This window comes from Zingiber officinale, chromosome 4A (assembly GCF_018446385.1).
Source record: "Zingiber officinale cultivar Zhangliang chromosome 4A, Zo_v1.1, whole genome shotgun sequence".
Classification (NCBI taxonomy): domain Eukaryota; kingdom Viridiplantae; phylum Streptophyta; class Magnoliopsida; order Zingiberales; family Zingiberaceae; genus Zingiber; species Zingiber officinale.
Window position 1 is genome coordinate 21,117,763 of NC_055992.1, and position 14,959 is coordinate 21,132,721.

Consider the following 14,959-nt stretch of genomic DNA (forward strand, 5'->3'; position numbering starts at 1 on the left):
TGAGTTAGACTCAAGTGAGGATTAATGGAGAGATTTATTGAATTTTGAAATTCAATGATTCATTTCATTCAATTTTCGAAATTGAATTTGAAATGAGGAGTTTCAAGTGTGGTCCTTAATAGAGTGTAAATGCATTAAGGCTATTAATGCTAATTAAGTGTTTTCATTGGATGAAAATACTTAAGCAATTTTCTCTTCATTTTTTGAGATAGTTCTTCATTCTCCTTGCTCTTCTCCTCTCTTGGTTGAAATCTTTTCTCTAGGTTTCTAGCACAACCTATCTCCATTTTGTGAGTTTGTGAGACAAACAAACGTTTGTTCGTGTGGATACCGTAGAGGCGCGAACGTGAGATCATACTGTGATCTGAGCTGTCGGGAGATCGTGTACACACACCAAAGGTATAACCTCTTATAATCTTATGAAAAACTTAGTATATTTTTCTTTCCCTTCGCATGGATCTCTTAGAAAAAACTAGATGGTTTCTGCTGCGCATAAGCGTATTTAGCGCTCTAGTTCCTTACACAACTATGATGTTATATTGTTGAAAAACTTGATTTTTTTCAGATTGTCATTATATTTTGAATATTTAGAAAAATTATAAATATTTTTAGTCGGGGTTTTTTTTAGTATTTATTTTACAAAAACATACTTATTTTTGTAAAGACAATATTTTCTTCACTAAAATAAAAATAATTTTTATGAAATTTTTTTCTATAATCAGATTAATTCTGTTTGACATTGAAAAAAGTTTAGGATTTTTCAAATATTAAAAATAAATTTTAAATTATTTTTGATGAATCTGAGGTTTACTTCTTAAGAAATTATTTTATTGGAAAAATAATTTTGTTAAAAAAACAGAACCTTGGTTTATCTATGTAAACCCTGTAGACAAATTTTCAAATATTTTGTATCAGTTTTCAATTTTTTTTATATATTTTTGTTGATGTGGTCAAAGTAGAGAATCAATGTGTATTATGATTAGAAGGAGAACTTTATTGTAAAATTTTATATTTTAAATTATTTTTACATAAATCATTTATTGTTTATTTTTCCTAATTTTAACTTGGGTTAATATACATCAAAAAAGGAGAGATTGTAAGTACCCTAAATTAGTTTTAATGTTGATTAGTCAATTTAAGTTAGGTCTTGTTTGTATTTGATGTCTAGTGTTTAAGTGTATAAAAACTTAGGATTATAAGAAGTTGAATGGAAGTCACAATGAGCAAAAAAGATGGTATGAGAAGGGAGCTGATGGGCTCGGTGCATCTGAGAGATGAGGAACCATTAAAAAGTACACCGATGGAGTAAGAAGCATGCATGCGATGCATCCAAGGAATGAGAAGTCAACAGGAAGTCTACCAAAGGAGAATGTTGGAGTTGAGTTTGAGTGAACTCAACTCTAAATGACTAGAGCATCACCTAAGTGAGCAGGGTCTGAAAATGGTCAACTCATAAGTTGACCATTTGAAGCGCCTCCAATTGACTAGAGACACCCTAAAGACTTAAAGACTCGAGGCGTCTTAGTTAGCTTGAGGAGCCTCAGATGCCTAAAAAAGTCATTGCCGCAGATGAGACTTGAATCACCTCCGATGACCTGAGGTGCCTTAAATGAGCTTGGAGTCATTGCCGTGAAGATAAGCCGTGGAATCCACGTTAACCGAAGTGAGACGTCTCTGATTGAATTGAGGCACCTCCGTTGGAATTGAGATGCCTCTGATGAATCGAGGTGTCTCCATTTAGCTAGATTAGTCGAACGTTAGCAAACTTCATCCCCTTAGAGGTGTTTCTCATTAATCGAGGTGTCCTGAATTACCACATTAACAAAATGGTCATTTCGACTAGAGCACTATAAATAGTGTCTTGGACTTAATTGTAAAATAACACAACCTATTCTTAGTTTCTCTATTTCTTTCTGAACTTTTAACTGCTATATGGGGTCTCTCCGCCTCCGACCTCTGTAGAAGAAGGAGTTTCTTTAGTACTTTCAATTATCTTAATTAACAACTACTCATATTGTAACCAAGTAAAATTCTATCTCTTACTTTATATTTTTACTATTTGTTTTTAATTAATTAATGTGTATATATCCTTACTAAATTAGAAGTAAGAGAATAAACTAATTTAACTTACAAGTCATCTATTCACCCCCGCCCCTGCTCTAGTCGGTCCACTCAATCCAATAGTCGTGCCCCCTTACATGACCATGTTGCATTCGGACTAAGAGAAAGGTGCATTCCAATAGGGAACATGACTTCCTGGCAAGACTGTGTGACGCCAGCATGGTTCAAGCAAGTCGGCTCTCTAAACTGTTAGGATCTTCGGATGCGGCTAGAGAGGGGGGGTGTGAATAGCCGACCCCAAATTCACATTTCTTCCTACAATTTTAGTTAGCGCAGCGGAAATAAAATATAGAAACGAAACGGGAGAATATCAAACATCAAACGCGACGATATAACGAGGTTCGGAGATGATACTCCTACTCCTCGGCGTGTCCGTAAGGTGGACGAATCCTATCAATCCATCGGTGGATGAGACCCCGGAAAACCGGCTAATAAAAACTCCTTCTGGGTGGAGAAACCTCGCCATAATCTCTCTTGCAACAGCAAGATCGGAGTACAAAGATAAAGCAAGAAGCCAAGAACAATATGAATGTAAAAACACTAGTTTGCTTGCCTTCTCGTCGACTGGTGATGAAGCAACCACTTCACGGATGCCAACAACAGCAGCAACTGATCAGTTGGAGTCCAGCCGAGGGAAGCTCACACGAAGCTTCAGCAGTGGAGAGCTCAACAAAGCTCAGTTCGCAGGAGTAAGAAGAAGTCCACCCCCTTTTTAAAGGCCCTCCACATCTTGATTTATATGAACCTGCGAAGAAGAAGACACAGACACAGAAATCTAGCCGTTGTGACTCAACGGCTAGACCTGGACCGATCAGGCTCCACCTTGATCGATCCAGGATGGATCTGATCGGTCAGGGGACCGATCAGGCCCTAGTCTGATCGGTCCCCAGACCGATCCCAACTCTCACAGAGAGTTGGTTGCAGAGCCCTGATCGGTCTGTGGACCGATCAGGCCATAGGTGGATCGGTCCACAGACTGATCCCTCCTATTCCTTCTCCCAATCTGTTTGGTTACTGATCGGTCACCAGACCGATCAGATGACCCACAGTGAGAATCAGTGTATCACTGGATCGGTCGTGACCGATCCGGATATATATATCACCTGGATCGGCCGGAACGATCCAATTTCCCTCTCTAACCTAAAGCCTTCGATCTAGAGAACGAGCTCAGGCCCTCTCCGACTTCCACGTCCGATCCAGAGCGAGCTGAGCCCTCTCGGCCTAGTCCGGAGAACGAGCTACCGAGCCCTCTCCGACTTCCACGTCCGGTCCAGAGAACGAGCTACCGAGCCCTCTCTGACCTAGTCCGGAGAACGCGCTACCGAGCCCTCTCCGACTTCCACGTCCGGTCCAGAGAACGAGCTACCGAGCCCTCTCTGACCTAGTCCGGAGAACGCGCTACCGAACCCTCTCTGACCTAGTCCAGAGAATGAGCTATCGAGCCCTCTCCAACTTCGTCCGGTCCAGAGAACGAGCTACCGAGCCCTCTCTGACCTAGTTTGGAGAACTAGCTACCGAGCCCTCTCTGACTCCATCCAGTCCAGAGAACGAGCTACCGAGCCCTCTCTAACCTACCATGCCAAGCTTCCATACTTGGACTTTTCCCCGTGCCCAGCTCCCTGCTTGGACTTTTCCGTGCCAAGTCTCCATACTTGGACTTTTCCCGTGCCAAGCTCCCTGCTTGGACCTTTCCATGCCAAGTCTCCATACTTGGACTTTTCCGTAATCAGGTCAACTCAAGTCGGGTCAACCAGGTCAACCTTGACCAAAGGTTGCACCCACAATCCCCCAAGTTCCTATTCATGTCAAACATCAAAATATAACTTCTCTATTCTTGTCAAACATCAAAATATACCTCGAGTCAGGTCAATTCGAGTCGGGTCACCCAGGTCAACCTTGACCTAAGGTTGCACCAACATAAACGACCTAATTTTGATCTTTTAGGGGTTGTTTTGTTAGTTTCACTTTTTTAAAAAGTTTTTAGACTATTTAAACACTTATTTGAGTTGATGTTAGACAACTTGTTTTGATTTAATAAAATTTTTTTTTGCTTAAACCTAGAGGTGGTTACTCTTCGTTTGTGATTCCTTCTTGTTTTCTCTACAACCCCCCTATAAACTTTCGCCTCGAGAATAATCACTATCATGCTTGATGCCACTTACTGTGAGGTTTTAACGTCAAAGCAACCTTTAGATTGGACCTGAACATATTTGAGGAGATGACAAACAAGAGAGAGGATAAGTAGAGGAGAAGAAAAAAAAAAACATAAATACATATAGATTGTATAACAATAATAATCAAGTCTTAAATCACTAATGTGGGGATAAATCCTAATCATTCATATATTTTAGTTATAATTGAGCAAAAAGATTAAGGTATGGATTAGCTTTATATATAATATAACCTAGCTCGAGCTAGTTCATTAACAATGTGAGATACTTTAATCCACACCTTCTTGAACATTAATTGGTGAGGACAAACTCCAGCTGCTTTTTAAGAACCGAATTCAAAATATCTGGTGGCTATTTAATTAATCGCTTGAGGCATAAAATTTGCAGTAGATGATCATATAATGATAAATGAGAGTGACGGTTAGCTATATAATTTACTTCCATTTACATAATCTGGAACAGTTTGTGAGGGACGTCTGAGATGAAAATAATCATCTTTTGCTGTAAAAAATAATAATAAATAAGAGGTAAAATATGACTTGACCATGTACGAACTATATGATAGGTGACAACTTGTGACTTTTATGGATTGGTACAGTTGATACATGTATCGATGTTTGCTCTAATAGATCTTAGAATCAATTTTGATGTGAAAATATCATGTTAAATGTCTGACCACCCCATGTAAGGGATCGCTGTGCTAGAACAACTACTCCCGTGATGTATCCTTTTTCAAATGACTGCCGTGTAGGGACGGCTTCACCTTTTGCTACGATAGGTGACAACTTATGCTGATTTGTTAACATATTTCGTATGGTTCATAATATTCACAACTGGCGTATAGCTCTCAAAGTAGTGTTACTCTTTCTCTATTTAAGTAGACTGCTATTGCAAATCCCTAATCACTGAGCTAGCCAATAGCATGGGGAATCAGACACTGCTATTCCTATGTTTGCTTGCTCTCTTCTTTCTTCAATCAAATACATTGGCATCAAAAGCAGCCGGTTTTGGTGAGAACCAATTCTAAAATACCCCTGAATTCTTTTATGAATTATTTCTCAACAATTTTAGGGGAATCTAAAGCTGTAGTATCTTATTATAAGAATCGTCTAATTCTCCAACTTGGTTAACTCATTTGTTGTATTATAAATCAATATCAGAAGCCAGTTTGGAGCATAGCTATGATCCATGTAGTCCTCTTGGACCTCAACACTGGGGTACGCTGCAAGAATCCTGGGCAATGTGTGCATCGAGACCTGAAGGAATGCAATCGCCCATAAGTATCAAACCCAGTAACATCCACAACACAAACTTGGGGAGATTGTTCAAATATTACACTGAGGCCCCTGCACTTCTGTTGAACATGGGGCATGAAATCATGGTAAGAAAAAAAAAACTTGATCTTTTAACATTTTCTTCAATCTATCTCATAATTTTTAAAAATGATTGTGCTAGTCTTTGAAATTGTTGGAATTTTTTTTTTCAGGTTAGTTGGACAGAATCGCCAGGCGTTCTTCTTCTAAATGGCAAGATCTTTCATCTCAGGCAGTGCCATTGGCACACACCTTCTGAGCATGAACTCTTCGGCAAAAGGTTAATAATTTAAACCTGTTTTCATCTTTGATGAAATGTATGTACACTTCATTGAGATATTGTTGACGGATAGGTACCCTTTGGAGCTTCACATAGTTCACACCACTTCAGAATTAACCCCAAAAAAAGCAGTCATCGGTGTGTTGTTTGAGTACGGTGGCAAAGCCGATCCTTTCCTGGGAAAGGTTAGACTTATTCCCCTTCACTATTATACAATGGAAGAGTGGTCACAATATCTAAAGTTTTAGTTCCATTTTGTGATTAATTACCTTAATTTGCACAGTTGTGGGGTGCTCTGAATGAACTGAAGGAGCTGAACGTGACTAGTCTTGATGTTGGAAGCATATACCCACCTGTCGTAGGTGACGAAGAATCTTATTTTAGATACAATGGATCTGTGACAAGTCCTCCTTGCAGTGAGCCTGTTATTTGGACTGTGATGAAAGAGGTGGTAGCACAAACAATCTAATACATGCCCCATATGCTAATTAAGGTGATTAAATTTTTAAAAAATTCACCTCTTGTTTTGCAGGTCAGAAGTGTAACGGAGGAGCAAGTTGAGCTACTAAGGGCTCCAGTGAATCATGTAAGAAGTTTCCTCTAAATAAGGACCGACTTGATCATATAATTAACTCTTGTTTTTCTTGGCAGACGGACAATGCAAGGCCGACACAGCCACTCAACGGACGTAAAGTTTATTTTTCTGATCCATCCTACGAACAGAAAGAGGAAGGCCATGCGAGCTCTTGATCCGTGAGGAGGAGATCGTTTGGACGTACGTTCCTAATCCGATCCGCTGTGATACCATTAGTGGTTCTATGTATCTAAATAAAATAATCCATTAGTGGTTCTATATCCACATGTTAAAGCGATATATCTAAATAAAATAAACCATTAGTGGTTTTACTTTAATTAAGGAAATGTGCCAACGTAATTCCCATCTTTGGAGGCTAATGAAAAATTGTGCTTACGTGAGCACAACTACACACAGTGGCGATCATGTGAGTTTGGAGTCCTACGGTTGGCTTGTTTCTATCATTTCAAGAAAAAAGGTTTAAATAAGGACCTGAAATTTACTTGCGTTCAATGGGGTGTTTTTTTTTTTAAAAAAAATATTAACCATTAAGATAAATTAATAAACACTCAAACGACCGACCAACGTTCTTAAAATTATCATTCTACTAGAAAAAATTTTCTACAATGTGCTAAAGCTAAGATTCAACCCTTTAAATACTGATTAATCATTTCAAGGATCTAACACTAATTATTCCAAAAATAAGTGGAGCAAGGTTTTTGAGTACTTTAATTTTAGCAGAGAATAATTTTTTTATTTGATTTTCATTGCTCAAGAGTGGCATTGTTTGTTGGTTGTTCATGCGGTTTTCAAAATCAAAACACATATAAAACGAGAAAAAAAAATAAGCTCTCGTCCTTTGTAAAAACAGAGAGTGAACAATACTCTTTTCTTTTGTCCACTTTTATTTGTCAATAGAAGAGATATTGTGATAATTCGATGGGTATGATTCACTATTAATTATCTTCGAAAAACTATAAAAAAAATTCTACGTTTGACTGAGATATTTTGATTACTGTAAGCTTCGTTGTTAGTTTCCTCAAAAACAGCAAGTTATCATTGTTAATTACCTCAAAAAGACTAGAAAATTTTGGATTAAAAAATATAAGATAATATTAAACATACTAACCTTTAATTTACAGTGCAAAATATATACTTGGATGAAAATTTACTTGCAATGTTTAGCAGTTATGTTATATAATGAATACATATTTGAAACAAGGATAAGATTTGTTGTCCATCACTCGAAATTCTAGATGTCGTCGTATGTGATCAAAAGTTTGAAATTTGAACGGACATAAATGAGGGCCAAAAGGATATTTAGGGTCTCATATATAAACATAGATAGAAGTTGTAAGGATGAATTTAGATATTCAAAATTTGAATGAGCATAAAGTTATAAAGAATATCTTAGAAACTCACGATTAAAGAATTAATCCATAAGTCTAAGATCTGAGTGAACATGGATTGTCAAGATATATTTAAAGATTCACAATTTAAAAGAAATAAAATGATCGTCAGAGGGAAGATCAAAAAATTATATCTAAGACATTCAAGATTTGAGTCAACATAGAGACCGTCAAGATATGAATTAAAAAGTATGCATAACATAAGTATCTATAAAATTGTCACTTCATAAGTTGTGCTTTGTAGTTTAATTGAATATGTTCTGCTTCGAGATTGATTTAATTTGTGATCAATTTATAATCCAATCAACTTTTTAGCTAAAAAAAAAAAATCTAATTCAATCGCGTTGATACGAATTAGAGAATTTTTTAAAGAATTAAAAATTATTTTTCTCTTCACACATTCCTTACTCACGATTATAATAAATGATGATTACATTCACTCCAGACGATTTTTACAGTATATTCTCAAGTTATATGAAGATAAACAAATCAAGATGTCAACTTATAACCGACCGCTAAGTTACTAAGGGGTGGAAGAAGTTTTTTCCTGAAAACATATGCATGTCGGAATTTGATCCATGTCCTATTGTAACAAGTCTATCACCCTCTAACTAATTGGGTACTCCATGAGGACCACTCTTTCCTCACTCATGAATTAGTGGGAGGAATTTTTTTAGGGGAAAACTAATTCAATCCTTCTACTCACTCATATTTGTTAGAACTTTCGAGCCGCAAAAATCACTTTTTGCATTCCGGAAACCTCGAAGTTAGCCACGGATCCGTGTGAAGATAGATAAATAAAAGTTCATGTACATGTTTGTCTACACTAGATCTACCTTAGATCTACATGAAAAAGAAGTATTACCCTTGTAGCGATGCCCTTCGCTTATCCCGCTCGTCCAAATGGTTGTCGGATCTCGTAGAGTGTCAAGTGTACACTCCTCTACACGTATCCACACGGACAAAAGGTGGAGAGAACCACTTGGAGTGTGCTAGCACTCTTGAGAGGTCTCGGCAATGGAGGAGAAGGAGAGAAAAGAAGAGAGGAGGATGAAGAAGCCTTGAATAAGCGCACACTTATTCTTCATTAAGTGATACAACTTAATAGAGGTTTTATACCTCCATGTAATACCAAGAGTCATGACTCTTGGTCTTTCTCATGAGGTGGCACACAATGATACAGCTTCGATGATGTGGAACATCATCATTGGCCGACCCATGCAAAGTCACAATGAGGTGGCACTTGGTCAAGTCAAACTTGGCCCTTCATCTTCCCTCTCAAGTCAAGTCAAACTTGACCTTTTATCTCCCATGGTTGATCAAATCTACCTTTTGATTCAAATCAATTTAATTTAATGAATCTCTATTTATTGGTTTAAATTGACTCAATGAATCATAGTCTAAATTAGACTCATTCGACACATGAATCAAATTGAGTCCAACTCAATTAGTCTAATTTAGATTACTCTTAATCCAATTTGGTTCATCACATGAACCTAATCCTCTTGGTCTATCATATGAACCTAATCTCCATCTAACTGTCCTTTGTGTGTGACCCTATAGGTTCTTGTAACGTTGGCAATGCTCCTAAACCCATTTAGAAATATAAGCAATGAGCGGTATCTAGCAATACACATCATTACTACCCAAGTTACAAGAATGATGAGATCCAACATCACCATTGTGACTACTAATTGTGACTCTCACAATATGTGACAATGCCCTTCTATCCTTGACATCTAAATTGATCAATTGAGGCACAGACCGTGTCATCATCTAATCAATCTATGTCATGAACTCCAAGTAGACTCACTTTAATCAAATGAGCTCAATATCTCATATTGACTTATTTGGGCATGGTCATGCACTTAATGGTCTCACTCTATCAAGAATCATGATATCACTCCCGTCATATAGGAGGGATAGATCCCTTCTACATCACTCACATCCCTCCACATAATTTGTTACATACTAGTAATCGCTTTTATAGTCCACCGATTTACGGGTGACGTTTGACGAAGCCAAAGTATGTAACTCCTTATGTAGGGAACCATGGTAACTTCAGGTCCAAGGACTGATAGTCATACTAATAGTCACATGAGAAAGTATATGACACTCATATAACAATCTATGATACTTTCTCATGGCGGGTCATTCAGTATACATTCTCCAATGCATACCCATGTGTCAACTTGATATCTAATATCCATGACTTATGAGATCAAGTCATCGAGTTGACCTACATGCTAGTCTCATTGCATTAACATTGTCCCTGAATGTTAATACTTGACTAGAAATGATTAAGAATAGTGTTCTCTATATCATCTCATTATCAATTCAACCAATCGATTGATATAGATAAGAACCTTCTACTCAAGGATGTTATTATACTCAGTTATTTAGCACCAATACAAGTAAGTATAATAATCATAAAAAATGCTTTTATAAATATATATATAGGAATATAATACATCGAGTCCATACAACAATCATCACATGATCGGCTCTAGGGCTCTCACTAACAATCTCCCACCAATCAGTGTAGGCTCTAACACCCAATGACCTAGTGTGACTATCATGCTTTCTCTATGCCAAAGCCTTGGTCAAAGGATCAACGATGTTAGCCTCTGTGGGTACTCTGTAAATTTTCACATCTCCTCTATCGATGATTTCTTGAATGAGATGGAAGCGCCGTAGTATGTGTTTGGTCCGTTGGTGTGAGCGAGGTTCCTTAGCCTGTGCAATTGCTCCATTGTTATCACAATAGAGCTCTATAGGATCGGCTATGCTAGGAACCACCCCAAGCTCAATAATGAACTTGCGGATCCAAACTGCCTCCTTTGCTGCTTCTGATGCAGCAATATACTTGGCCTCTATTGTAGAATCAGTAACTGTGTCCTGTTTCGAACTCTTCCAGCTCATAGCACCACCATTCAAGCAAAACATGAACCCAGACTACGATCTATAATCATCCTGGTCAGTTTGGAAGCTGGCATTACTATAACCTTTTACAGCTAGCTCGCCATCGCTTCAAAATATCAAGAAATATTCTTTAGTCATTCTCAAGTACTTAAAAATATTCTTGACCGCTATCCAGTGACGTTCACCTGGATCTGACTGGTATATGCTCGTTATGCTCAAAGCATACAAAACATCAGGATGAGCACATAGTATGGCGTACATGATAGATCCTATGGCTGAAGCATAAGGGATCTTATCCATGTGGTCTCTCTCCTCTCTAGAAGAGAGACTTTGAGTCTTCGAAAGACTCACACCATGTGACATTGGCAGAAATCCTTTCTTGGAATTCTGCATGGAAAACCGTAGTAATACCGTGTCAATATATGTACTTTGACTTAGGCCAAGAAATCTCTTAGATCTATCTCTATAGATCTTTATGCCTAGAATACAGGCTGCTTCACCTAAGTCCTTCATTGAGAAATAATTCCCCAGCTAAGTCTTTACAGACTGCAGCAAAGCGATGTCATTTCCAATGAGTAGTATGTCATCCACATATAATACAAGGAAGACAACTGTGTTCCCAATAACCTTCTTGTAGACACAGAGTTCATCTTCATTCTTGATGAAATCAAACTGTTTGATTGGATCATCAAATTAAAGATTTCAGCTCTGAGAAGCTTGCTTTAATCCATAAATGGACTTATGCAGCTTGCATACTCTGCCAGTATGTAGTGGATCTACAAAACCCTTAGATTGTGTCATGTACACATCCTCGAGCAAGTTTCCATTCAAAAACGTGATTTTGACATCCATCTACCAGATCTCATAATCGTGATATGCTGCAATAGCAAGCATGATCCGAATGGACTTAAACATCGTTACTAGAGAAAAAGTTAAAAGTTTCATCATAGTCAATACCATGAATTTGCTTAAAACCTTTAGCTACCAAACGACCCTTATAAGTATGCATAAGTCCATCCATGTCAGTCTTTCTCTTAAAGACCCACTTACACCCAATGAGTTTGACGCCTTCAGGTGGATCAACCAAAGTCCATACTTGGTTAGTGTACATGGATTCCATCTTGGATCTCATGGCCTCTAGTCATTTCTCAGAATATGGTCTCATCACAGCTTCCTGATAGGAGGTAGGCTCATTCTCAATGAGCATAACGTCATCATGGTCAGACAAGAGAAATGAGTATCTCTCAGGCTGACGACGTACCTTATCAGACCTACGAAGAGGTAGGTCTACTTGAACTGGTTGTTGTTCCTCAACTCCTTATGCAACAATCTCATCATCCACAACATTTTTTGTTTCCAGTTCAACTTCCATCAAGGCTTCAGTGCTAAGGTCCATATCTTGAACTTCTTCAAGATCCAACGTACTCTCACTAGTATTTCTAGAAACAAAGTCCTTTTCTAGAAATACCCCAGTCTTAGCCACAAACACTTTGTGGTGACTGGGAATGTAGAAGTAATATCCCTTCGTTTCCTTAGGATATCCTATAAAATAACACTTATCGGATTTGGGTCCCAGTTTGTCCGAGACTTGACGTCGAACGTAAGCCTCACAACTCCAAATCATCATAAAAGATATCTGGGCATCTCTCCCAGTGCATATCCTATATGATGTCTTTATCATAACTTTGGATGGAACACGGTTAAGTGTGAAGGCAGCTGTGTCTAGAGCATATCCCCAAAAAGATATAGGAAGATCTATGTGACTCATCATAGATCGTACCATATCTAATAGGGTACGATTCCTCTTTTCGGATACACCATTCCACTATGGCGTTCCAAGATGAGTGAGTTGGGATAGAATCTCACACTCAGCTAGATAGTCACGAAACTCATGGCTAAGGTATTCACCACCTTGATCTGATCGAAGTATCTTAATACTCTTGCCTAGCTAGTTTTGTACTTCATTCTTGAATTCTTTGAACTTTTCAAAGGATTGTGACTTATGTGTCATCAGATACACATAACCATATCTACTGAAGTCATCAGTAAATGTAATGAAGTACTTATAACCACCTCTGGTAGTGACATTGAAAGGGCCACATACATCACTATGTATAAGTCCTAACAAGTCAGTTGCTCTTTCGTTGTGTCCACTAAAGGGAGTCTTGATCATCTTGCCCAGTAAGCATGACTCGCATGTCTCATATGATTCAAAATCAAATGAGTCCAGCAAATCATCTCTATGGAGCTAGGATAAGCGATTTATCATTTATATGACCTAAGCGATAATGCCAGAGATAGGTTCGGTTTATTTCATTTGACTTGAACCTTTTGGTACTTATGTTATAGATGAGGTTCTCTAAATCTAGAATGTAGAGTCCGTTCATCAGAGGTGCACTATAATAGAACATATCTTTCAAATAAACGGAACAATATTTGTTCTTTATTATAAATGAAAAGCCTTTCTTGTCTAAACAAGAAACTGAAATGATGTTCTTTGTGAGAGCAGACACACAACAACATTCATCTAATTCTAGTACAAGCCCAGAGGGCAGATGATATGGGTTAGGTTTTGTAGGTCCCCCGATGAGGAAAGAAAAGGAGGAAAGAAAATCAAAGGAGATAGGCTAATATCGGCCGAGACAAACCTTCAGGATGAAGGTAGGCTAATATCGGTCGGGACATACCCCGATAGGAGGTAAGCCTATATCGACCAAAATACGCCTCCCAAGAGGAAGATATATATACTTTAAAGGAAGTAGGCTAATATCGGCCGGGACATACCTTCAGGATGAAGGTAGGCTAATATCGGTCGGGACATACCCCGACAGGAGGTAAGCCTATATCGACCGAAATACGCCTCCCAGGAGGAAAATATATATACTTTAAAGGAAGTAGGCTAATATCGGCCGGGACATACCTTCAGGATGAAGGTAGGCTAATATCGGTCGGGACATACCCTGATAGGAGGTAAGTCTATATCGACCGAAATATGCTTCCCAGGAGGAAGATCTATACACCTCAAAGGAGGTAGGCTAATATCGACCGATACATAAGAGGTAAGTCTATATCGACCGAAATATGCTTCCCAGGAGGAAGATCTATACACCTCAAAGGAGATAGGCTAATATCGGTCGATACATAAGAGGTAAGTCTATATCGACCGAAATATGTTTCCCAGGAGGAATATCTATACACCTCAAAGGATGTAGGCTAATATCGGCCGATACATAAGAGGTAAGTCTATATCGACCGAAATATGCTTCCCAGGAGGAAGATCTATACACCTCAAGGAGATAGGCTAATATCGGCCGGGACATACCTTCAAGGTGAAGGTAGGCTAATATCCGTCGGGACATACCTCCCAGGGGGAGCTAGGTTTATATTGTTGATGTAGGAAGCATCCGACGATCGAACCTAAGTTTTGATAATGGCAAAGGGATTCAAAGTTAAGATTCTCTGTTATCTAACATGTTGAATGCGTATTTCAGGAAAGTCCTAACTGCGGTTAGGCAGGTGAAAACCCTAGGGGGTGGTAACCCTAGGTCCTAGGGGGTGGTAACCCTAGGTGGAGAAAAGTTCTAGCTGCGGTTAGGCAAAGGGAAAACCCTAGGGGGTGGTAACCCTAGGTCATAGGGGGTGGTAACCCTATGCGGAAAGTCTTGGCAGGTCGATGGCTTCAGGCAAAAGTCCTAGGGGGTGGTAACCCTAGGTGGAAAGTCCTGGTGTCGCGAACCAGGTGAAAGTCTGGACTAGCCGGGAAGCGGATGTCCAGCAGAAAGTCCGGAAGTATCGAGTGTTGAGCAAAAGTCCAGTCGATCTGGAGGATCACACTGGCAACAGGTAAATCTCCTGAGTGGAGTAGGTGAGAACGCGTTCCCCGTAGAGGAAACAGTAGGCGTCGGGTCGACCTAGGGTTTCCGGATGGAAATCCGAAGTCAGACCCGGACAGTCCGGAGACTGTCGTAATATTCTTTATTATTTGTGCTGTTATTTTGTGCTAACCTGGTGTTGCAGGATGCTGTTTGGGACTAACATATCTTGCAGGTACAGAATAACGATGATTTGCCTCGGATAAACAGTATCTGAGGCGCCTCCATGGAGCTTGGAGGCGCCTCGGGTGCGAACCAGGAAAAGCCAGCGCAGAAGGTTGGAGGCGCCTTAGATGA

The 14,959-nt window shown here is 39.0% G+C and overlaps 1 protein-coding gene across 1 annotated transcript; it reads left to right on the forward strand.

The window, feature by feature from the left end:
* Nucleotides 1-5,153: 5,153 nt before the first annotated feature.
* Nucleotides 5,154-6,801, forward strand: LOC121973195 (dioscorin DB3S-like). The gene is made up of 7 exons (XM_042524765.1): nt 5,154-5,302; nt 5,453-5,673; nt 5,779-5,885; nt 5,959-6,070; nt 6,169-6,333; nt 6,418-6,471; nt 6,537-6,801. The coding sequence occupies exons 1-7, from the start codon at nt 5,215-5,217 to the stop codon at nt 6,633-6,635; spliced, it is 846 nt and encodes a 281-aa protein (XP_042380699.1). The 5' UTR covers nt 5,154-5,214; the 3' UTR covers nt 6,636-6,801.
* Nucleotides 6,802-14,959: the final 8,158 nt, after the last annotated feature.

Coding starts and splice junctions, on each gene's coding strand:
- LOC121973195 (XM_042524765.1), top strand. CDS start 5,215: ATGGGGAATCAGACACTGCTATTCCTATGTTTGCTTGCTCTCTTCTTT. Junction 5,886..5,958: donor CATGAACTCTTCGGCAAAAG/GTTAATAATTTA, acceptor GTTGACGGATAG/GTACCCTTTGGAGCTTCACA. Junction 6,334..6,417: donor TTTGGACTGTGATGAAAGAG/GTGGTAGCACAA, acceptor CTTGTTTTGCAG/GTCAGAAGTGTAACGGAGGA.